The sequence below is a fragment of the Bufo bufo genome, chromosome 11 (genome assembly GCF_905171765.1).
Source record: "Bufo bufo chromosome 11, aBufBuf1.1, whole genome shotgun sequence".
Lineage (NCBI taxonomy): Eukaryota > Metazoa > Chordata > Amphibia > Anura > Bufonidae > Bufo > Bufo bufo.
The window spans coordinates 38,760,138-38,786,201 of NC_053399.1; the positions used below are offsets into that span (position 1 = coordinate 38,760,138).

A 26,064-nucleotide genomic window follows, 5' to 3' on the forward strand; every position below is an offset into this window, starting at 1 on the left:
AAGTGTTCTCATTGTTTATCCTGCTTCCATCTTATCTCTGTCACAAGTGCCTAAAGAGATATGAACAGCAAATGTGGAGAAGGAAACTGAAGTGCCAACACTGAAGAGTTTCCTCTTTTATGTAGAAGTAAAGCATGTAGCTGAATGGGTGTGTATTCTTATGAACCATAGTGTGGATCCCCACTGGTGTGAACAAAAGGCAGTTCTTCAGTGTGGCAGGCAACGCAAAGTGAATATTACATTATATTTCACCAACAGCATAGGCAATTCCCAAACATGCTATTGCCACACAGATCTCACAGAGCAATAGCTCTAAATGTCCTGTTGACGAGCAGAATACTTCACTGTAACATGTCTTATGTCAAAATAAAGAAAATTAACACCATGGATTTGTAATGTCATTTCTACCACTTAAGACTGAAGTTAATGGGGTCGCAGTTGTGACTGTCATCCCAGAATTGCAAATATTCAACACTGCTGGATTTTTTGCTAATCTGGGGTCACGGTAATTTCTGAGGCACATTGCAACCCCATTCACTACCATGATGCTGCAAAGCTACACAGGATCTTTGGTCGTGCAGCGCTTCTTGCAGCCAAAACTGCTGTATAGCCCCGGCAAGGCTAGCAAAAAGGGTACAACAACACTGCGACAGCAGCGAACACGACAGTCACACAAAAATACAACTTGGATGGATTTTTTGTGGCAGTTGTGTTGCAGTCGTCGCATGTCGCAGTGCGACACCTTTGACAACAGTATAAAAAAAAAGTTGCGTGACTTTTCTGCGGCACATGTCGCAATGTAGCCCTAGCCTAAAAGTGCTGTGGTGCTTACCTGCCTGTCTCAGCTTCACACAAGTGAGATCTTCTATCCAGGGATGCTCAACATGCGGCCCTCCAGCTGTTGTAAAACTACAACTCCCAGGATACCCTGCTGGTGGCTGATAGCTCTAGGCTATCCAGGCATGCTGGGAGTTGTAGTTTTACAACAGCTTGAGGGCCGCAGGTTGGGCATCCCTGTTCTATTCCATGTTCCTTTAATTCTAGCGTTAGATATGAGGACGGTCGTCACCAATACGGTCTTTCTGACATATCTATATGAAATCTCAAGATATTTTTTTTGTGTTCAAGATGTACATATACTTAGCTGTGTATACAGTCAGTAGTTTACTTTTTGATTTATATCCTGTTTTACACCCCTATATTTAAAGCAAAATGCTGCTGGAAGCCTTGGCTAACAGGAAACATAAAATTTGAGACATATGAGTTTTGGCATACAGTTAGCAGTAGTGGGTCTAGTTACATCCAGCAGATTTAATGTCTACACTGTGCTCATCTGATTTAATAGGGGGAAGTCTGCCACTTGCTATATCACAGTGACATGCACAGCGCTCATTTACTGCCATGTATTTACAATCCATGGAATTTCTTCTTCCTGCTCTACAAGGCATGGCTGTCAATGTTAGATAAAGAAGCAGCCATCTAGAAGCATGAAAGTATGTGTGTAGATTAGTCCTATTCAGCTAAACTACACAGGACATATCAGGGGGAACACTGGGTATGTGGGTTGTGCTGGGACCTGTAGTTCCTTAGCACAAAGATTTGTAGTTTATTTACTTTGTCGGGGGGTAATAATTCAATTAAGAATTATTAATTATGGTCATAAAAATAATTAACCATAAAAAAAAAAATTATAAAATTTGTCATAAATTCTTAAAATCATGACCTGGTGAATTGTAGACGACCTAATTGATACAATTCACATCTGAGTCCGACTATTTCCTCAGATAAATAAGTTCTTTTTGACGTGAGATGACATTAATGATAAAATGTAGTTCTACATTATACAATAATACACAGGTATTATAAAAAATATGCTGATTTATTGGTTATAAGCATATATAAGTAAATAAACACAATGATACATGCAAATGAATATATATAGCGTTAATATATAGCATTACAAGCTTAACAATACATGTGAGTGGAAATAACTTGTCACATTATAACCAAGCTATTATTAGGTTAGGATATCAAAATAGGAACATAAGTTATATACATTACTTCTGTTCAGAGAAAACCTCATGATATCAGGATGGGCATGTCTAATCCTAGACATCATTATAGAATGCTAAATACATTCTGCCCCCCCCTAACCAACTACACATCACATGACTTCAGGCATGGGCAAATCCATCCAAGGATATAACTTAGAAGAGACAATTGTATCCTTCCGCTCCATCCTGGACTATTTTCACATATATAACTTTGGTAAGACTATTAAGACAAATAACAGGGATCTAGGATCTTAAATGGAAAGGATTTGAAACAAATCTTCCTTGTGGGAATCCATCACTTAGCTTGGCGAAGAATGTTCTATCAATATATATATATAAAAGCAATCATTTAATGCTTTGCTAGATTATGAGTCTAGATTCTTCTGCAGGTAGAATGAAGCCTCACAGTATCCTAAAGACTATATCTCAATATGGAGATGATCAATTAATTTAATCATTTATTTATTCGCCAATCTAGATGGTATAATTTCACCCACACTATCAAATTAGTCTTAATAAAATGAAATATCATTTTCTGTGTCTCTTACCAAGTCCTAGCAGGAATCTCACTTCTGCTCCTAGGAAAGCTGGGTGGTCCATCATAGCGCATCTCATTATGGCTTCCATCTTGATACACCTCAACTTCTCCTGTACTAGCTAGCTTTCTTTTCTCTTGAACCCCTCTCTCTTGCTACTCCGCACACGAATAATTATTCCCCCCCCCTTATCTAAGAATCATCCCCTTTAGATTATGGATTCCCAATCAGGTAGGGTGGGTGTATTCGCATGCTAATAACCTCATGACGTTATCTCAACTCCTAAAATGGTATAGGACAAATAATGAAATAATATAATGTTGCCCATCTGCCTCCAGATGGCACTGCGGTACTGTAGGTGAACATCCCAACTTTTAAGCATTAAAATTAAATATCTAATAATACTTTCACAGGACCTCATTGACCTTTCTACCATAAATCACTGAGGAAGGTCTTTTCCTTACACTTTTAATTACCTATATCCTGGACTTGTTGGAGTTGACTGACTTCTCCTATCTTTTTGAAATATGGGTTGACTTGATGAAAATTTTATGTAGCGGCTTTGATGCTGGGCATCGGAACTTGTAGATTTCATTTATGTACTCCCATGAATAACTATTGTTTTGAAATCCAATTAACTTAAACTTACTTGTTTCTGTAGTTGTTTCTTCTAAATGGTAAATACATGGTATAACATATATATAAATCGATACATTGTTACACATAGATAACACATTATATGAATTATTGATTAACATATGTTGTAAACGAAATATACCATACAGAGATATATACAGTCATGTGAAAAAATTAGGACACCCTTTGAAAGCATGTGGTTTTTTGTAACATTTTTAATAAATGGTTATTTCATCTCCGTTTCAACAATACAGAGAGATTAAAGTAATCCAACTAAACAAAGAAAACTGAAGAAAAGTCTTTTCAAGATCTTCTGTAAATGTCATTCTACAAAAATGCCTATTCTAACTGAGGAAAAAGATAGGACACCCTCACATGTATTCCCTCTTAAATTGGCTCAGATCTCACACAGGTATATCACACCAGGTGCACATAATTAGTAGATCGTTACTCTGCATGTTGAATGAGGCTTGCCCTATTTAAACCTCAGACATTTAGTTTGGTGTGCTCCTGACTGTTGAAGTGAGAGTGAGCACCATGGTGAGAGCAAAAGAGCTGTCAGAGGACTTCAGAAAAAAGATTGTAGCAGCCTATGACTCTGGGAAGGGATTTAAAAAGATCTCAAAAGATTTTGAAATCAGCCATTCCACTGTCCGGAAGATAGTCTACAAGTGGAGGGCTTTCAAAACAACTGCCAACATGCCCAGGACTGGTCGCCCCAGCAAGTTCACCCGAAGAGCAGACCGCAAGATGCTAAAAGAGGTATCCAAAAACCCTAAAGTGTCATCTCGAGAACTACAGCAGGCTCTGGCTACTGTTGATGTAGAAGTACATGCCTCTACAATCAGAAAGAGACTGTACAAGTTTAACTTGCATGGGAGGTGTGCAAGGAGGAAACCTTTGCTTTCCAAGAGAAACATTGAGGCCAGACTGACATTTGCCAGCGATAAAGTTGACAAAGACCAGGACTTCTGGAATAATGTTCTTTGGACAGATGAGTCCAAAATTGAATTATTTGGACACAACAGCAGAGGACATGTTTGGCGTAAACCAAACACAGCATTCCAAGAAAAGAACCTCATACCAACTGTGAAGCATGGAGGTGGAAGTGTCATGGTTTGGGGCTGCTTTGCTGCAGCAGGACCTGGTCAGCTCACCATCATAGAATCCACGATGAATTCTACTGTGTATCAGAAGGTGCTTGAAGAACATGTGAGACCATCAGTTAGAAAATTAAAGCTGAAGCGGAACTGGACCATGCAACATGACAATGACCCAAAACATACTAGTAAATCAACCAAAGATTGGCTGAAAAAGAAGAAATGGAGAGTCCTGGAATGGCCAAGTCAAAGTCCAGATTTGAATCCCATTGAGATGCTGTGGGGTGACTTGAAAAGGGCTGTACGTGCAAGAAACCCCTCAAACATCTCACAGCTGAAAAAGTTCTGCATTGAGGAGTGGGGTAAAATTTCCTCAGACCGATGTCGAAGACTGGTAGATGGCTACAAGAACCGTCTCACTGCAGTTATTTCAGCCAAAGGAGGTAACACTCGCTATTAGGGGCAAGGGTGTCCTATCTTTTTCCTCAGTTAGAATAGGCATTTTTGTAGAATGACATTTACAGAAGATCTTGAAAAGACTTTTCTTCAGTTTTCTTTGTTTAGTCGGATTACTTTAATCTCTCTGTATTGTTGAAACGGAGATGAAATAACCATTTATTAAAAATGTTACAAAAAACCACATGCTTTCAAAGGGTGTCCTAATTTTTTCACAAGACTGTATATATAAAATATAATTATGTATATATAAATTGAAGCTCATACAGCAGGTGTGCGATAAAGACATGAATCCTTATCAAGTAACCTTGTTCCCTCCATGTTTTAGGGAGTTAACTTACTTCTTACAGATGGTCTCATATCTTTAGCACTAACTTTTAAATACAATGTCCGTTTATGTTCACAATTATTATTATTATATATAAACTGAACTTGCCATGAACTCATCTTGGCTTTTTCAGCCACATAACAAATCTTTGGTTCAGGCTGATCTTATTCTTAAAGGCAATGAGATGAGCATTCATTTTGATTATAATGTCATTAGATAATATTGTATACGTATGAAAATGCCCAACAACTTATATAGCGCTAACATATTCTGCAGCGCTTTACAGACATTATCATCACTTGCTGTTCCCAATGGAGCTCACAATCTAAGTTCACTATCAGTAAGTCTTTGGGCATACTTGGTTCGGTGGCATTTATTTTTGGTTAAACTCAGACCTGCACTTTAACCCTTTATGTTTATGATACTGGCATTATGAACTTAGCACCCAGCACTATAAATGCACACCATGGGCATAGTGCAGGCGCAGAAGCTATGCTCACACTGTGAACAGCAGGTGTCAGCTGTATATAATAACTTGGGATTGGAGCACCCTGGATGCTGTAGGCAATAATGACAGCAGCATCTAAGTAGTTCCCATGGGTGCCCCACAATGTGATCCAGGAGCCAGTCTGTTTCCATGGCATCCAGAGGCCTAAAGATAGCCACCAAAACCAACATGTGTAAGCCAATGCCTAGTTTTGTACCTGTGGTACGAACCAGTCTAAAAATCCAATTTTTATTCCATCAGGTTAAAACAAACAGCATGGTGGATACAATTTATCCTCAGGACAAGTAATCATTATCAAATCACTGGGGGTCCAAGTCCTGGCAACTTACCGATCAGCTGTTTCAGGGAGCAGCTGCGTTCACTGGAGGTCTGGTGAGAAAAACAGGCACCCGGCAGCTTTCCAAGGACAGCGCCGTTCATTGTATAGTGGCAGTGCTTGGTATTGCAGCTCAGCCCGATTAACTTGAATGGGGCTGCGCTGCAACTAAGCCACGTGACCGATGTACAGTGATGTCGCTGGCCTAGGAAGAGGCTGCGGCGCTCAATGCCTCTTCTAACAGCTGATCGGTGGGGGTCCCAGATGTCACATCTCCGCAGATCTGATACTGATGACCTATACTGAGGAAAAGTCATAAATCTTTCCCCGGATAATCCCTTTAACATTGAGTTATTTATCCCAAACAGCAAAGTCCTTAAAAAGAAAACAAAAAACACACCAGAATCATTACATCCTACAGAATATAGCGCCAGTCGGCACAAATGGAAACTACAACTTTCTACATATTTGTATATAACATAATATTGTGCCATTCCTCTATTATTCCTACTAGAAGTTTATGAATTTATTGCCAGCAGGCTGCAGTGAATAAGGTCCAACTCTGTGTTGCCAGTTGGGGGGGGATGTCACTGCACCGTCTGACACTGGCAGCACAGACTATTAACCCCTTAAGGATGTGGCTTAATTTGGGCCCTAATTTTTATTCTGTTTTTTTCCTTACCACATTCCAAGAGCATTAAAGGGGTTTTCTGAAACGTAACTACTGATGACATATCCTCTGGATAGGTCAGCAGTATCTGATCAGTGGAGGTCCTACACCCGGGACCCCGGTGATCAGCTGTTTGAGAAGGCACCGGTGCTCACTGTAGTGTCTTCTCGCAGCTTAACAACCACAGCTCCATACATTGTACAGCGGCTGTGCTTGGTATCGCAACTCGGCCCTATTCCCTTCTATGAGCTGCACCTAGGCCATATGACCAATGAACGTGACATCACATGGCCCAGGCAAAACTGCGAGAAGGCAGTGGTGCTACTGTGAGCACTGGTGCCCCATGATCAGATCGGATGTTTCATCCGAAGTCGATTCGCTCATCCCTAGTTACCACAGTGCAGCGCAGAATACCTCCCAGCAGCAACAAATAAATATCACAATGTATTTTTTCTTATACCACCACTTCGCTGACTTACTGTACTGCTTCACGCACATTAATGGGAGCAGAGAGCCAGTACACGAGCACAGCCACTATCCAGTTCATGGAGACTACTGCTTCCGGCTCCAACTGTCATGTTTCTGGTACCAGAGGTACCTGATCAGTGGGGATGATGGGTGTCGGACCCCCTGATCTTATATTGATAATCTCTCCTGAGGATAAGTTATCAATATCTACAGACTGAAAACCCCCTTTAAGTCACACCCCTTTCCTGCTAAGCTAAGCCCCCTAACAAGCAAGGCTTATTAGTATTTTTGGTGCCTTTGATTTATAGCTATATCTAAAATTAAGGCTACATGCACACAACCATATGTGTTTTGCGGTCCGCAAAAAAAAAACAGATTTTTTATTTTTTTTTCCGGATCTATTGTAACAATGCCTAAAACGGACGAGAATAGGACTTGTTCAATTTTTTTTTGCGGGGCTACAGAACGCTGTGTGCTGTCCACTTTTTTTGCAGACCCATTGAAATGGGTCCGCATCCTATTCGCAAATAAAACGGAACGGACACGGAAACGAACAAAGTTCATGTGCATGTAGCCTAAAACGTACAAGTTTCTCGATGCAATCACTTCAGTAAATATGGGCAGTGCCTCTTGCTCCAAAGAACCCAACTCTTGTGCATTACATGGACAGACCATTACTTTGAATGGGCACTTTATAATACTTCATTTGCAGTGATGGTACAGAGAAAATGTTTACTTCCACATTACAGCTGATAGCCAGGGGTCCCAGCAGCATGACACTTAAGTTTTAAGTTTCCATTCAGATTGCCATATGAAGGCTTGTTTTTGTTGCCAACTGGTTATACTCTTTAATAGCACCATTTAATGGGGTTGTCTGGATTCAGAGCAGAACCCGGCCTTATCCCCTTCTTCCCCCACTCAGCCTTTGCCATGTGCTGTATCACCATATACACTAATCAAAACACAGTACCCCACAAAGAAATACAAATAAGTACTGATTAACAAAACTTTATTAATTTACTATAGGATGTCATATAATAAAAAAAATAATAAAAATCAGTCACAACAGCAGCATTACCATAAAAAGAAAAGGTGGATACTGTGATCATGTAGTAAATAAATGTATACAATAGGTGGGCTAGTTGTAAAAAGACATTCAAATAGATAATCTAATTAACTGGGCACATCAATAAATAAAGTACATAGTGCATATGAGACCTGGACAAATAGAGAGTAAGTGCAACAGATTATATACATATAAAATGACAGAATACAGCCCTACATAGTGGTCAGATACAGACCAGAGTGCTGTATCACGCAGGCCAAGGGCTTTATTGTTGACATTTTTACACTGCTAGGCTAAAGCTTCTGCCTAGCAGTGTTCCCGGTGATGTCATCGGCACTAATGAGTGGCTTTAGTGCTGCCCTAGCCATTTTACAGGCTTGGGCAGTGCTAAAGCCTGCCCATTAGTGCCGGTGATGTTACCGGGCTCACTACTAGGTGGAAGCCTCTGCCTAGCTTACCCATGGAGAGCCCAGTACTTCACCAGATCTCCAGAAAAAGCCCTTGCCCTGCGCGATACAGCGCAGGGCAAGGGAGAGCATCGGAGCATGAAATGTCATGTCAGAGGGACTGACTGGGGGAAGAAGGGGATATGTCTGGGTTCAGCTCTGAACCCGGTCAACCCCTTTAATATTGCACATGATGTAGAGGGAAGCTGGAAAGAAATTCCAAATTGGGTGGAACTCGAAAACGAATGCAATTCTACCATAGTTTTATGGGTTTCGTTTTTACGGCGTCCCTATGTGGTAAAACTGACTAGGTCAGTAAGATTATAGCAATACTATATTTTTATTTTTTTTCTTGCATTTTTTAATACTGAAAAAATAATTTTTTTAATTTTTTTTTGCATCATCAAAATTGCCTCCTCTGTTGGCTAGACAAATTTTTTCATCACATTATACACTGCTCGTTTCCATGGTTACGACCAGCCTGCAATCAAGCACGACCACCGATGCTGTATTGCAGGCTGGTCGTAACCATGGAAACGAGCAGTGTATAATGTGATGAAAAAATTAGTCTAGCCAACAGAGGAGGCAATATGGACAATCACAATACATGAGTAAGTGGCTCGTATTAACTTTCTCTACATGATAAATGCCATTTGCTGAAGTGACACAACCCCTTTAAGTGCCGTTAGGGGACAATAACGTGATCATCTGATCACTTCTCTCATAGACTGAAACAATTTAACACTGCAGCCTATGGGAGCTTCCCTATGTTTCTATGTTTCTATGGAAACCTGTCACTAGCAGGGCTTGATAGGAACTTCCCTGTGGCAGGCCTCAGTCTTCAGAGGGCCCGAGGCTGCCATAGCAACCAAACTGCTTTTTCAATTCCAGCGCAGGGGAGCCATTTGATCCCCGGGAGTACAGCGGTCCTGGGAAAGACCTCTCAGATGCCTGGGTCAAAATTGACCATGGCATCTGAGGGGTTAAATGTCTATGTTCAGTGTTCTTTCCGCTCGGTGTCTGCTCTGTAAAGCCCTGACTTTCGCAGTATATGTCATCAAGGGGTTAATCAGTTGGGGAAGTCAAAAGCAAAATGTAAATGACACAAACACAAAAATGCAGCCCTTATGTGGACTTTACATGATGTCACTGTACCGTAAGGGTTGAATTGGTCATTTAACAGTTGATTTTCTAAACTGCCATAACAGAGATTAAATACCAAGTCTTATGTAAGATAACTGATAAAACATTGTTATATGTGATTTGTGCCATGTGACACAATAAGCTTGATGTATAGATTTTTAACCCTTTTGCTGCCACAGGTTTTGGGGAGAGATTTTACACTTTTTTTTCCCATAACTCTTAATTTTCTGAAAATAGGCACCTTAGACAAGCATTCATATATTTATCCATGCAATTTTGCAACACTGTTTTGTAAAAATGCATAAAATTCATATTTGTACCTAAAAGTCACCCAAGCAGAGTCTGAGACGAGTCATAGGCCCTGATTTATCGAGACCGACATGTGCCACGCCAGTGTTGATAGTGCCTGCGCACCTGCAGCAGGCATTTAAGCTATGATGAGGTGCAGGCCTGGTCATAAATTAAGGGGGTCATTTATTGAGACTGATGTTTTAGACACCAGTCTTAATAACCCCGTGTGCTGGATGTGGATCCGCCAGAGTTATGAAGAGGTCATTATTTACTCCAAATTTCTGAGTACAGCTCTCTAATATGAAATTCATTCATTCCAGACTTGCTCATCTGTAATTACTCATTATGTAGATCTATAGCCTATATGTATTGACTTGCCAGATCACATTATATACAGTGAGGAACAGAAGTACTGTATTTGAACACCCCGCGATTTTGCAAGTTCTCCCATTTCGAAATCATTGAGGGGTCTGAAATTCACATTGTAGGTGCATTCCCACTCAGACACAGAATAAAAAAATATAAAAAAAATTCAGGAAATCACATTGTATGATTTTTAAAGAATTTATTTGTCTTGCACTGCTGAACATAAGTATTTGAACACCTGAGAAAATCAGTGTTAATATTTGGTACAGAAGCCTTTGTTTGCAATTACAGAGGTCAAATGTTTCCTGTAGTTCTTGACCAGGTTTGCACACACTGCAACAGGGATTTTTGCCCACTCCTCCACACAGATCTCCTCTGGATCTGTCAGGTTTCGGGGCTGTCGCTGAGCAACACAGAGTTTCAGCTCACTCCAAAGATGTTCTATTGGATTTAGGTCTGGAGACTGGTTAGGCCACTCCAGAACCTTGATATGCTTCTTACGGAGCCACTCCTTGGTTATCCTGGCTGTGTGCTTCGGGTCGGTGTCATGTTGGAAGACCCAGCCACGACCCATCTTCAATGCTCTGAGGGAAGAAGGTTGTTGCTCAAAATCTCACAATAAATGGCCCCGTTCATCCTCTCCTTAATACAGTGCAGTCGTCCTGTCCCCTTTGCAGAAAAGCACTCCCAAAGCATGATGTTACCACCCCCATGCTTCACAGTAGAGATGGTGTTCTTGAGATGCAACTCATCCTTCTTTTTCCTCCAAACACAGCGAGTGAAGTTTAGACCAAAAAGTTCTACTTTGGTCTCATCTGACCACATGACTTTCTCCCATGCCTCCTCTGGATCATCCAGCTGGTCACTGGCAAACTTCAGATGGGCCTGGACATGTGATGACTTGAGCAAGGGAACCTTCCATGCAATACGTGATTTGAAACCATGACGGCGTAGTGTTCTACCAACAGTGACCTTTGAAAATGTGGTCCCAGCTCTCTTCATGTCATTGACCAGCTCCTCCCTTGGAGTTCTGGGCTGATTCCTCACCTTTCTTATCATCAGTGATACCCCACGAGGGAAGATCTTGCATGGAGCCCCAGTCCGAGGGATACTGACAGTCATCTTTAGCCTCTTCCATTTTCTAACAATTGCTCCAACAGTTGATCTATTTTCACCAAGCTGCTTGGCAATTGCCCCGTAGCCTTTTCCAGCCTTGTGGAGGTCCACAATTGTCTCTGGTGTCTTTTGACAGCTCTTTGGTCTTGCCCATGGTAGTAGTTGGCGTCTGACTGACTGTGGGGGTGGACAGGTGTCTTTAAAGAGCTCAGACAAGTGCTACTAAGTTAGATTAATGAGTGGAGTAGAGGTGGACTTTTTAAAGGCACAGTAACAGGTCTTTGAGAGACAGAATTCTTGCTGTTTCTCAGGTGTTGAAATACTTCTATTCAGCAGTGCAAGACAAATACATTCTTTAAAAATCACACAATGTGATTTCCTGAATTGTTTTTTTTTATTCTGTCAGAGTGGGAATGCACCTACAATGTGAATTTCAGATCCCTCCATAATTTCTAAGTGGGAGAACTTGCAAGATTGCAGGGTGTTCAAATACTTCTGTTTCTCACTGTATGTAATGTAGAATGAATAATTAAGCTAATGAGATTTATTTTAATCATTTTGCTTTATTTTCACACAGGTCACCATGCCCTACGATGATCTACTTCCTACAAGAAAGCAATCCGAGTTGGTTTTGATGAGGATAACATTGACTTCATGTAACGATACTCTGCACCTGGAGTCCAACCCTTGCTTGTGCAATATGAGGGATATAATAATACTGGCGCCTGCTGAAGATCTTTTTGGGTTTTAATTTTATATACAAAATACATATTTTTAGCTTAGATTTGGTGTTTGACACCCAAGCTAGTTAAATGTAAATTTAACAAACAAAACAATATTGCTCCTTATTTATTTCAATATTTAAACAGAAAATAGGATATCCCAGGGCTGAAGTTGCACAGTATACTTGTTTTCATACATTTTACGTGGACCAGGAGTATCGTACTAAAATGAATGAAAGCACTTATGCAAAAAGGTGCTGGTGACTTTTTTTTTAAATTCATTTTCTATCCTATACAAATGTAAAGTAGATTTGTTTAGGCTTTTTTTCCCTCCTCACAGGTTTCTTATTATGTTTACCAGGGTTTTTTTTCTAATTTTGTAGTGAAATTATTGGTATGTATAAGTGAATAAGAAATATACATTTTGCGTTATGCTGGCTGGTGCCTGCCACCCCTGCTGAGATGTTTACCAGGCTGTCAATCACTGATAAAATGGATATGCGCTGTACCAATGTACAAGAAATTACTGTGACTTACTGTTAAATCTGCTGCTGAATCGATAACGGTACAGGCAACACTGGTAGGGCTCAACTTTTCCCACAATTCTGTAAGTTATTGTGTTTTTAATTATTTAATATTTTTTTTAAGCAGTTGAATGCATTCTACATACCCACATACAAATCTATAAGCAGAGCTCAAAGTTGTGCAGTTTTTTATTATAGAAAACCATTTTTTTTGCACTTGTCATGGAATTGAAATTTCAGTATTGTGCCAGTAAAAAGTGCCCTTTGGTTGGGCTCACATACTGCAGTTTGTATCCAAGGATCCATTCCTTCTCTTAAAGATTTAAAGGGGTTGTCCTGCCATTTATAGTGATTACCTCTGCCCAGGATAGGTCATCAATATCCAACACCCCTGACGATCAGCTGTTTGAAGAGGAGGTGGCGGTCCATGCTAGCGCTGCTCCCGTTCATTACACTGCCCGTAGTCTCAGAAGTGTAGTGTAATGACGAGTACTTGCTCTAGTCACTTAAATACAGCAAGTACTTGTAATTACATTATGCCACAGCTCCAGAAGAGTAGTGTAGTGAAGAGGAAGCAGTGCTCGCATGGAGCTCTGCCTCCTCTTCGGGAGTATTGATTAACTATACTGGTGATGGCTCATCAATATAAATGGCAGGACAACCCCTGTAAGTGGATCCCAGACCATACAACACATTGCTGGGTTTTACTGTGAAGTTAAAGGGGTTGTCCAGTTTCTGATATTGGTGACCTATCCTCAGGACCCCCCACCCCCCACCTGCTTTTTGATGAAGATCACAGTTCTCATGCAAGCACTGCATTCTCTTTACTTGTCCGCTGTCACCATTGCAGCTGCAAGCAGTGTAACTACAGCTCCTCCATCCCATTCACTTAAATGGTACTCGGTGTAAATACAACTGCTCCTTCCAATTCAAGTGAATAGAATGGAGTTGCTGTGATAACAATGCTTGCCGCTGCAGCTGATCAGTGGGGGTGCCATGATTTGGACCCCCACCAATCTGATATTGATGACTTAGCCTGAGGATAGGTCATCAATATCAGAAACCAGACAACCCTCTTTAATACATTGTCCTGAAAGTTTATGCAGTATTTTAATCTTGCAAATTTGTGATAACCTATAGGACAGCAGTCCATATTTTAAAAGAAAAAAGTAACTAGCAACAGTTTTCATCATAAAAAAATAAAACCAAACCTAGTTGTCACATCCTTAGATGTTTTTTTAAGGCAAAGAGTGAATCCAAAAGGAAGAAAATATATAAAGTAAAAAGATAGCTGCATCCTATTTTTGACACAAGAAAATGCATGTGCAAACTCATCCTTACCTCATGAATCTTGGGGAATGTACCTCAAATGAGCTGTGTGTCTGCAACATTTTTACCACACACACACTCCCTAAAAAAATAAAAGGAGAAAAAGTGAAGGCCAGAACATACATGATGTTATTTCATAAATGTGTCCCGAAGTCTTCTTTAGAATATGAACGATTTTATGCTTAGTGGTGAGTATTAATGGGAGCTTGTAGTCCATGCACCATTCAGTGTCAGTGTTATAATAATGACCACGGCATCAAGATTCTGTGTATAAAGAAGGGACACGTCATGCCTTATTGATGTCACTCCAGAGAGGTTTTGTGTCTATAGCCATAATATGTGAAATTGACTGATTAGATATGAAATAAGCTGTATGGAATGAGAGCCCATTACTTTACTTTCCTGTGGCTGCCTATGCTGCACTTTCAATGTAAATACAGCTGTATTTTAATCCCCTAGACAGCTGGAGGACACGCTTAAATTTATGATGAGGGCGCAGGCCTAGTCATAAATAAGGTGCATCCTGCAGCAGTCCACGTGCCTAGACTTTGCCTAGAGTAGATTTTAGTCATCATTTACACCAGTAAACTGGCACAAATATTAGTGAATGTACTGGGAATGATGGCCCAGCAAACACCTCACCCTCGCCACTCTCCTTTTTCAGAAAGTGAGGGTGACGTAGAAAAACCACTTGATCCTACATTTAGGTGCAAAGGCATTCAAAAATTCTCAAACCACGGGTTTGTGACCCTTTTTCACACCAGTTTCTGGCGTAGGGGGGTCATAGTAAATTTATCAAATGCTCCATGGCATTTGATAAATTTGGTACATCTCTAAGCTCAATACTTTTGTCTAGAGAGGTTACTCCAGGTCTTGTATGCTACCCCCCACTCTACTGGAGGGAGATTGCACCTTTTTCTACATCATTATAAAAAACAGCCGTTGATAAAGTATGCCAACTCTTCCACCCAATTTAAAAAAGTGTGAGGGAGGTGTAAAAACAGAGTAGCAAAGTTTTTGTGCAAACATGGCAAGCACTAAAAACTGCCTTTTTTTATACACTTTTTCCGGTGTAAGTGGAACGATAAATACATCCTAAGGTCCCTTTCAGACGAGCGAGTTCCACGCATCAGACTTGCAGAGTGAGTATGCGGCAGCTCCCGTCCTGACCTCTTAACACTGACTGGGTTGCATAGCATTATATTTATTTATGATGCTATGTAATCCTTACAGTTCTGGAATGTATTGGATATCCAATACATCCCAGAACTGTAAGGATTACATATCATCATAAATCAGCATAATGCTATGCAACCCAGTCAGTGTTGGGAGGTCAGGACTGAAGCTGCTGCGAGTCCAATGCGTGAAACTCGCTCGTATAAAAAGGGGCCTAAGTCTCCCTACAATATTTTTGCCTGCAATGACAGTGCAGACTGCAGAACCACTGTTGTAACAAACAAGAATAAAACCCTAAAGGATCTCAATGGGGTATAACAGAGCAGATTCAGGATGGCTCTCATGGCTCAGTTATAAGCTGATGCCATCAAGGTACAATGAGCAGAGCCTACATGAGAAAAATACTGCATATGACAACTGGTCTCACCCACAGAGTCACTCATTAGATAAATGTATTTTAATACAGGGTGACCCATGAAAAAGTAGCCTGCCTAGTATCTCCAAATCAAACTGCCTAATAGTAAATCTGTCTTAGTTGTCCATAGAAATCAATCAGAGCTCAGCTTTCATTTCTTTAGAGCCCTGTAGGAACTGAGAGCTAAGCTCTGATTGGCTGCTATGGACAATTAAGACAGGGCGACTTTCGTGGGCCACCCTGTATTACAATAGCCCATATAATTTGCTCAAATGATAGTATAATTGTAATCTAAACTTGAACACTACTTAAAGAGGTCATCTGGTTTCACAAGGAAACTGGACAACCCTTGGAATCTGCCTGCATTAATGAGAGTACAGTGTAGAGAGTTCTGGACACTGCACATTAGGTGAATGCCCCCTGTATACTTGCGTTCCCAGTGCCAGAAGGATTATCATTGAGCTCTTAGTCAGGCAAGAAGGCTGACCATACCCATAGGTATGTGTACACTGCCTACATAGCTCTGTCAGAAGTTCTGAACTGTTGACAATCTTACTTTCAAAGGGGTATACCAGTTAAAGTTATCCCCTAGCCACAGGATAGGGGATAACTATTGGCTCCACTGGGACCCCCACCGATCATGAGAACGGGGGCCCTGTACCCCATGGAGCTCCCCTGAAATAGACAGAGTGGCTGGTCAGAAATGTGTGGCGCTGCTCTATTCATTTCTGTGGGCGTGCCGGAGACATCTGAGCGCTGTACTCTATCTTCGGCACTCCCATGGAAATGAAGGGAGCTGCACCGCGCATTTCCAAGCAGCTGCTCCATCCATTTCAGGGGGCACTATGGGGTAGGGGGCCCAGCTATTGTGATCAGTGGAGGTCCCATCAGTAGTATCTCTACTGATCTAATAGTTATCCCCTATCCTGTGTATAAGGGATAACTTCCTCTACCTGGAATACCCCTTTAAGCTTTATTTACCTATCACTAAGCTATGCCATCAGTTACCGGGCGGGTCTGACACAGCTATCCCTATATTGGAGGGTTAGCGGACAGTTTGGTTGAGGGTGACACAGTGTAATGTTTCAAACACTGTGCAAGACAACTGCAACACAGCCCCAAGTCAAGCACTGGGTTGGGAGTAGCGCTGTATCTAGGAGGAAAACATTAAGGGGGAGATTTATCAAACTGGTGTAAAGCAGAAGTGGCTTAGTTGCCAATAGCAACCAATCAGATTCCACCTTTCATTTTCCAAAGGAGCTGTGGAAAATGAAAGATATAGAACACGTGGGATATGTGTTGCTAATAGAAACATTGTAGCAACATGTGGCAAGTGTAACACTGCATTTACACAGTACATGTTTCTAAGATCGCAACAAAACTGATATGGTTTCTGCAGTGATTTTGAAAAACTGCACCAAAAAGGGGTGCTCCAGCAATATGTGAACACAGCTCTATGTATGTAGATTTGGGTGTGAAAAAACTAAGCTAATTTGCTTTTCACTTTCTACATTAGTTCTTTATATAGAATTACTAGCCTGTTTGATTTATAATTACAAGAATAGTCTAAAGGATGTTTCTATGGCCATGATACTACTGATGGACATACATGGTTCCTCTATACATTTTCAGCACTATAAAGATATTACTATAATGTTTTATGTCAATAGTGAAGTCTTTTCACCAGAGTAGACAAACGCCATTACTCAGAAGTTGTAAATGTGTCCGTAGCCGATTCTACATGCTGTGTGTATATCCCATTGCTTCTCGTGCTTCATTTTATACTGATTTACTGTGCAGTGCAAGACAGATGCGTCATTTTGAGATGGTTTGAATGAAATGGACCAATCTCTAGCCAAAGTAACTATGTAACTACAATTGTATTTAATATGCTCACAAGCAAAATGAATTAAATCTCTTTAGTTTGGAAATAACATTGTGTCTACAAGAGTGTTCTTTTGCTGTGGTTTAAATTAAGGCCCCGTGTTTCCTATACTTCACATATACAGTACTGTATGTAAAAACAGTCAGGTCCATAAATATTGGGACATCAACACAATTCTAACAATTTTGGCTCTATACACCACCACAATGAATTTAAATTGAAATGAACAAGATGTGTTTTAACTGCAGACTGTCAGCTTTAATTTGAGGGTATTTATATCCAAATCAGGCGAACGAGTTTGCATCTGTGCCTCCCACTTGTTAGGGTGCCAAAAGTAATGGGACAATTGGCTTCTCAGCTGTTCCATGGCCAGGTGTGTGTTATTCCCTCATTATCCCAATTACAATGAGCAGATAAAAGGTCCAGAGTTCATTTCAAGTCTGCTATTTGCATTTGGAATCTGTTGCTGTTAACTCTCAATATGAGATCCAAAGAGCTGTCACTATCAGTGAAGCAAGCCATGATTAGGCTGAAAACACAACAAACCCACCAGAGAGATAGCAAAAACATTAGGCATGGCCAAAACAACTCTTTGCAATTCTTAAAAAGAAGGAACGCACCGGTGAGATCAGCAACACCGGAAGACCACGAAAAACAACTGTGGTGGATGACTGAAGAATTATTTCCCTGGTGAAGAAAACACCCTTCACAACAGTTGGCCAGATCAAGAACACTATCCAGGAGGTAGGTGTATGTGTGTCAAAGTCAACAATCAAGAGAAGACTTCACCAGAGTAAATACAGAGGGTTCACCACAAGATGTAAACCATTGGTGAGCCTCAAAAACAGGAAGGCCAGATTAGAGTTTACCAAACGACATCCAAAAAAGCCTTCACAGTTCTGGAACAACATCCTATGGACAGATGAGACCAAGATCAACTTGTACCAGAGTGATGGGAAGAGAAGAGTATGGAGAAGGAAAGGAACTGCTCATGATCCTAAGCATACCACCTCATCAGTGAAGCACGGTGGTGGTAGTGTCATGGCGTGGGCATGTATGGCTGCCAATGGAACTGGTTCTCTTGTATTTCTTGATGATGTGACTGCTGACAAAAGCAGCAGGATGAATTCTGAAGTGTTTCGGGCAATATTATCTGCTCATATTCAGCCAAATGCTTCAGAACTCATTGGACAGTGCTTAACTGTGCAGATGGACAATGACCCAATGCATACTGCAAAAGCAACCAAAGAGTTTTTTAAGGGAAAGAAGTGGAATGTTCTGCAATGGCCAAGTCAATCACCTGACCTGAATCCCATTGAGCATGCATTTCACTTGCTGAAGACAAAACTGAAGGGAAAATGCCCCAAGAACAAGCAGGAACTGAAGACCGTTGCAGTAGAGGCCTGGCAGAGCATGACCAGGGATGAAACCCAGCGTCTGGTGATGTCTATGCGTTCCAGACTTCAGGCTGTAATTGACTGCAAAGAATTTGCAACCAAGTATTAAAAAGTGAAAGTTTGAGTTATGATTATTATTCTGTCCCATTACTTTTGGTCCCTTAACAAGTGGGAGGCACATATGCAAACTGTTGAAATTCCTACACCGTTCACCTGATTTGGATGTAAATACCCTCAAATTAAAGCTGACAGTCTGCAGCTAAAGCACATCTTGTTTGTTTCATTTCAAATCCATTGTGGTGGTGTATAGAGCCAAAAATGTTAGAATTGTGTCGATGTCCCAATATTTATGGACCTGATTGTATATGGATTTAAGTGGTAGGTCTAAGAGTGGATAAAAAAAAAAGTTCCACTTGTATTTTAGTACAGGACAATCACTTCCCTGATTAATTTGTATTAGCAACAGAACAGCATGACAAACACTTGATATAGTAACCCTCATACTGTGAATAGCATTATTATGTCATTTCATATGTTTCCCAGCCTACTACACTTTACAGTGCTGGGCAAGTCAAGTGGTTTTGTGTCAGGGAGATGTAAAACAGTATGTTGTGTATCATGAATACAAAACAAAGCAGATTTCCAGCCCAGCATCCTGACTATTGACTTTGAAACTTCTATCGTTTTATTGACCATTGCTTATTTACAGAGAGTGTCTGCTTTTTACTACTGATGACATATCCTCAGGATAGGTCATCAATATCAGATCGGCGGGGGTCCGAGTCCCAGCACCCCTGCCGATCAGCTGTTTGAAGAGAAGGCAGAGCAGTGTAATTACAAGTATGCCATCCCCATTCACTTCGATGTGACGGCTCTGTCTGTTCAAGTGAATAGTACGCAACCGTCCCATAGAAGTGAATGAGGATGCCATGCTTGGGGGAAATAGGTAATCAATAGTGGACAACCCCTTTAAGGCTCTGTTCACATTTGCACATGGGTTCTGTCAAGGTTTCCATTATTTTTAATGGCAAGAACTGAGCAGCATGCAGCACTATTCTTACGGTCAGATTGATGGAAACATCTATGAAACCCTAGCAGACCCCATTACAAACAGACCCCGTTAGTCACCCTTGCAACACATAGCTTGAAATTCACAACAAAATTGCATGTAAAACAGATTTTGTTGCAGATCAGTGTCAAAATCCACAATACATGCTATTAGTGTTGTAAAGTTGCACGGTATATCTGAAGCTACTGAAGACAGATGTTGTTAGTGTGAGATTGCACCCTCAACATGCTCTCTGCCATGTTAAACACAAGAACATTATCATATAATAGGCACTCATTTTATTTTTTTCTCACGTTTTATACTGCGTTAATGGTTTCCTTATGAACAGACACTTTAATGTGGTGCCGACTCGATGCACTTAAAAAACTGCGGCATCTGCAAAAGAAGCAGAGACCTTGACATTTGATGTTGGCCTCAGGATAGGCCATCAATATCCGATTCACTTCAATGGGGGGGCAGGGGGTATTGGACTCGCACCAATCAAATATTAATCTGGAGGATAGACTATCAATATTAAAATCCCAGAAAAGTGAAATCAGAGTGACAAACAGCTATAGTATCTAATGTCTTTGAAAACCTTTACACCCAGTACTTCTCAATTCCAATTTACTGTGGTTTTAAGTGCACTCACCGTCATATTACAGGAAATATGTGCATTATGTTATATGCAAGCAGCACTCTTTAAAGGGAACCTGCCATCAATTGTATGCCTCCCTCACTGAGAAGTATTACACAACTGCCTGAGAAGAGTCACAATTATTTGGGTCCTGCTCTCTCCGTCCTACCTCATGAGTGATAGACCACTGAAATCAGCTGGTCTGTCACTACTGTATGGTGCCCTCAGTGAGGACAGCATAACATGACAGGTTTCATTAGAAAGGAAAATTAAACCATTAAAAATGTAATCTATACAGCAAGACTGTAAGAATATAGATATAAGCTTCAAGTTACTTTGTAATTTGAGTAGTATAAGTAAATCCTTGGTTTAAAGTACTGTATCCATGACTATGCTAAAATATTAATTATTCTCTATAATGTGACATATGGTGCATATTTAACTAGCATATACAGTAATTCAGATTATAAATAAAATATGTAAAAAATATTTTAAAGGGGTTGTTCAGGAATGCAAACCAATGTTCATAGGACCAGGCATGGTGTAAAAGTAAAACAATAAAAAACACTCACCTGTTCAAAGTGTTCCTGGTCCAGGGGTGAGCTCCAGACTAGCACCTATTACCCAACTTTCTCTCCACCCCGCTCCTATCCACCCGAGGCGCCTCAAGTCTTTCAGATCTAGTGGAAACCCATTCCAAGAGATCCGTTTGACCCTCATACTTTCTCTCTCTCTCTCTCTCTCTCTCTTGTACCAGAAGTGGGACATGCTGTCTACATGTACATTACCGTTGGCCAATCAGTGACCTCAGCAGTCACATGAGCAGGAAGGGCTGTCAGTGGTCACATACCATTCCTGCATAGGTCACTGCTGAGGCCACTGGCTGCCTGGTAGTGGAGACATGCATGTAGACTGCACATCACACTTCTAGCCCAGTGGGTCAGGAAGTGGCACAAACAGAACGTCAGCACTAGAATGGGAACACTGAGCCGGTGTTTTATTTTTACATTGGTTCCCAGTCTAGGACAACCCCTTTAAGAAATCCTGTAAAAACTAAAATAAAATAATAGGTGGCCACATATCAGTACCTACATTTTGCCAAAATGCAAGGGGCCTAAAAAGATCATCAAACATAAGGAAACAATTAAACAGAAATGTGAGTAACATGTTTATAGCAATCTGCTAAAAACAACGCATTTAAAATCAAAGCTGAATACTGTATGTTAAAAACACATAAAATGGACAATAAACCATAGTTTAGGGGCGCAGTTACAGCGATCACCGAGACAATTTGTTTTTCCTCTGGTTATAGCCGACAAGAACTTCCAAAGACGGATAGAACATAGAGAGAAAGATACAGTAGATAGATATTTTTTGTTTCTTACGCATCTTGATTTTTCTTGCAGCTGGACATTTGGCTTTATGCTCTTCTACTGATAAGTGTTCGCTGGGTGCTTCATCGTAACAAAATGTGGACTGGAAATGCATGCCACCACCCAAAAGTTTCAACCCAAGTTTCCCTTGTGCGCAGCTTCTTTCCTTGTGTTTTAGAAAGTTAAACTTTAGATTTTCAGTTTTGGTATGAAAGTAGCATACCATGGTTGTGTTATTTTTTGCTCAGGGTTCTTATAAATAAAATGGACACTGCAGGACGACAAACATAACACAAGTATAACATCATCAACTAATAGTGTTTTTAAGTGCACTGAGTATTCATACCAAAGAAAGAAAAAAGTGGATTGTTGAAGCAAAGATTTTAGTAATCTGGTGGTGTCTATTTGTTCTTAAGAGCCCAGAGATATTGGCTTTGCCTACGAGTGAGTGGAGCTATATGTAATTGGCAGCAAAAGGGTTACTGCTTGCTGTTACCCTACTTAGCTACACCCTGTTGCACTAAAGTTCGTACAGTATCACTAAAGACAAATGTTTGTCAAATGTTTTTTTTTGGTTTTGCAGGTCATCCAACCTGTCTGCAGTTCACTGTAAATATGACAGAGGCTGTTAAAACCTACCAGTGGCAGTGCATAGAGTGCAAGTCCTGCATCATTTGTGGAACCTCAGAGAATGATGTGAGTTTAAGCTACACTCCTAGTGTAAATATGCCCATATGATTGCTAGGAAATTACCAATTGTACACATTCGTACAGAAAGTATGTCCAGCACTCTGGTAAGAAGGGAAGCTCTTTGTATTATGAACTTAGGATACATGCTTCTCTAAAAGTTTAAAGGGAACTTATCGCCATGAAAATGCATAAAGCAGGAGGAGCCGAGCAGATGGATACATCGTTTTATAGGAGAAGATTCAGTAAAACTTGTCGTCATTTATGCATTTAAATTCCTGCTCATTCTGGGGTTTGAGGTCCAGGAGGCGGTCCTATCAGTGATTGACAGCCTTCCCTCTATGGCTGTGTACACAGAGATGGCCGTCAATCACTGATAGGTCCGTCTAGGGTTGGGCGATATACTGGTATCCGATATACTGTGCAATTAAAAAAATGGCGATATCGCTGTTTCCTAATTACCGCAGTATTTTCTGACGTCATCGCTTCAAAAACTGTGTCCACCCGCTCCTGCATCGTTATCTACCAATTGCTTCCCGCAGCGGCCGACCTGGCTCCTCCTCGCTTGCTCCCATGGTGCAGTCTCCGCCCACCGACGTCTAACGTCGGAATCAGGTGACGCCCAGGCTGGGTTGAGCAGCGCAGTACAGCAGCGAGTGGCGGGAAAGTCAGTCAGAAGAACTTAGTCCTACACTCCGTCCGACTCAGACCCCCACAGAATTTGCGCATGCGGAGAGAAGAGACCCTATATATCACAGCTGCCGGACGGGCAGCTATTAAAGGTGTAATGTCACTCTCTGCCTATCTTTATCAGATTACCCCAATTATATGTCTTCTGTCCAACTGGCTTGGCCCACTCAGTCCTTCATGCCTGCCTGCCTGCAACTAGCTGCATGCTCCGCACTGCACATTGAAATAGCAGCCAGCAGGCAGGCAGGGAATGAGCCATCATGAGTCCCTCCCCCATGATATGACCAACAAGAAGGAATTACTGTATGGTGGTGGCAGGCAGGTCACCGTCACAAAGGTGGCCATAAGACATTGGGGGAAGGGGGGCAGCACCTTGCGGCTGCTGCCCCCATACAGTACAACGTCCCCTTGCGGCTGCTGCCCCCATACAGTACAACGTCCCTTTGCGGCTGCTGCCCCCATACAGTACGTCCCCTTGCGGCTGCTGCCCCCATACAGTACAACGTCCCCTTGCGGCTGCTGCCCCCATACAGTACAACGTCCCCTTGCGGCTGCTGCCCCCATACAGTACAACGTCCCCTTGCGGCTGCTGCCCCCATACAGTACAACGTCCCCTTGCGGCTGCTGCCCCCATACAGTACAACGTCCCCTTGCGGCTGCTGCCCCCATACAGTACAACGTCCCCTTGCGGCTGCTGCCCCCATACAGTACAACGTCCCCTTGCGGCTGCTGCCCCCATACAGTACAACGTCCCCTTGCGGCTGCTGCCCCCATACAGTACAACGTCCCCTTGCGGCTGCTGCCCCCATACAGTACAACGTCCCCTTGCGGCTGCTGCCCCCATACAGTACAACGTCCCCTTGCGGCTGCTGCCCCCATACAGTACAACGTCCCCTTGCGGCTGCTGCCCCCATACAGTACAACGTCCCCTTGCGGCTGCTGCCCCCATACAGTACAACGTCCCCTTGCGGCTGCTGCCCCCATACAGTACAACGTCCCCTTGCGGCTGCTGCCCCCATACAGTACAACGTCCCCTTGCGGCTGCTGCCCCCATACAGTACAACGTCCCCTTGCGGCTGCTGCCCCCATACAGTACAACGTCCCCTTGCGGCTGCCGCCCCCATACAGTACAACGTCCCCTTGCGGCTGCCGCCCCCATACAGTACAACGTCCCCTTGCGGCTGCCGCCCCCATACAGTACAACGTCCCCTTGCGGCTGCCGCCCCCATACAGTACAACGTCCCCTTGCGACTGCCGCCCCCATACAGTACAACGTCCCCTTGTGGCTGCCCCCATACAGTACAACGTCCCCGTGTGGCTGCCCCCATACAGTACAACGTCCCCTTGTGGCTGCCCCCATACAGTACAACGTCTCCTTGTGTTTTTTTCTTTCAAACAGGTATTTATCACGATACATAAAATTTTTGATATCGCCCAACCCTAGTTCCGTCTCCTTTTCCCAAAAACCATGTATAAATCTGTTCAGCTCCTCCTGTTCTATAACATGCTGCATGTAGCTTACATTGCATTTGAATGGTGACATGTCCCGTTTATAACCCGTAGGATACCAGCGCCGTATATGTACGGCGCTGGGAACTGGGTCAGAAATCCCAGCACCATACAGCTACGGCGCTCTGATTAGGTGGGCACAGGAGCTGCGCCCGCCTGATCAGCTGCAGGGGTCCGGCAGTCACTGATAGCCGCAGTGCTGCATTAACTCATGCACAGCCGCGGTCAGCGCTGAACGCGGGGCGTGCGCTATCCTGACGGGTCCGCATGTCCCCTGCTGCTGTGATGGGGAACGGATGGCTTGGACGGCAGCCCGATGCCTTCCTTAGGCATCGTGGCTGCCATTCGTGTCAGCCTGTGAGATCCAGCCCCCTGGATCTCACAGGCAGGAAGGCTGTAAGTGTATTACTCTGGTATTGTAATGCATTGTAAGGGGGATCAGTCCCCCAATAGAGTGGGACAAAAAAAATGAAGTTAAAAAAGATGTGAAAAAAATAAAGTAAAAAATATATAAATAAATTAAAGGGAACCTGTCACCAGTTTTATGGTGTCCTAATTAAGGGCAACAAAAAACGCTGGACTCAATGACATCACGCTGGACTCAAATCAGCTCATTAGCATGCGGCATGTGGCATCTTTGTGTGTATATTATGAGGTAACCATCTGTCACACCAGTAAGTGAATACATCTAAGGTACTTTTTAGTAGTTAATGATTGTATATAATTAGTTAGATTATAATCAAATAACCACATGACTGGTTCCCTTTAAGTTTCAAGAAAAAAAAAAAAAAAAAAAAAAAAAAAAAGCATCCTTTTCCCAAGATAAAGTAAAAAATAAATAAATTGTACAAAATAGGGAAAAAGAGAAAAGTAGACATATTCGGTATGGCCGCGTCCGTATCGACTGGCTCTATAAAAATATCACATGATCCACCCCGCCAGGTGAACACCATAAAAAAATAAATAAATAAATACAGTGCCAAAACAGCCAATTTCTGGTCACCTTGCCTCACAAAAAGTGTAACACCAAGCGATCAAAAAGGCGTATTTAGCCCAAAATGGTACCAATCAAACAGTCATCTCATCGCCCAAAAAAATAGGGCTCTCAGAAAACGGCAACACAAAAACAAGATTTTATTCTGTTCAAAAAGGCTTTCACTGTGTAAAACTTA

General features: G+C 41.9%; 1 protein-coding gene across 3 annotated transcripts in view; it reads left to right on the forward strand.

Annotated features, from left to right (window-relative positions):
* The window catches only part of DPF3 (double PHD fingers 3), a 256,142-nt gene that overhangs the window by 218,631 nt on the left and 11,447 nt on the right, over positions 1 to 26,064 (forward strand). For 2 of the 3 annotated variants that reach the window (XM_040411509.1, XM_040411510.1), the window contains one exon: positions 22,590 to 22,702. In XM_040411509.1, the coding sequence (XP_040267443.1) occupies positions 22,590 to 22,702 (113 nt within the window). Of the gene's footprint in view, positions 1 to 12,077; positions 14,525 to 22,589; positions 22,703 to 26,064 lie in introns of those variants that run through there. The other variant, XM_040411514.1, reaches the window with a different exon arrangement.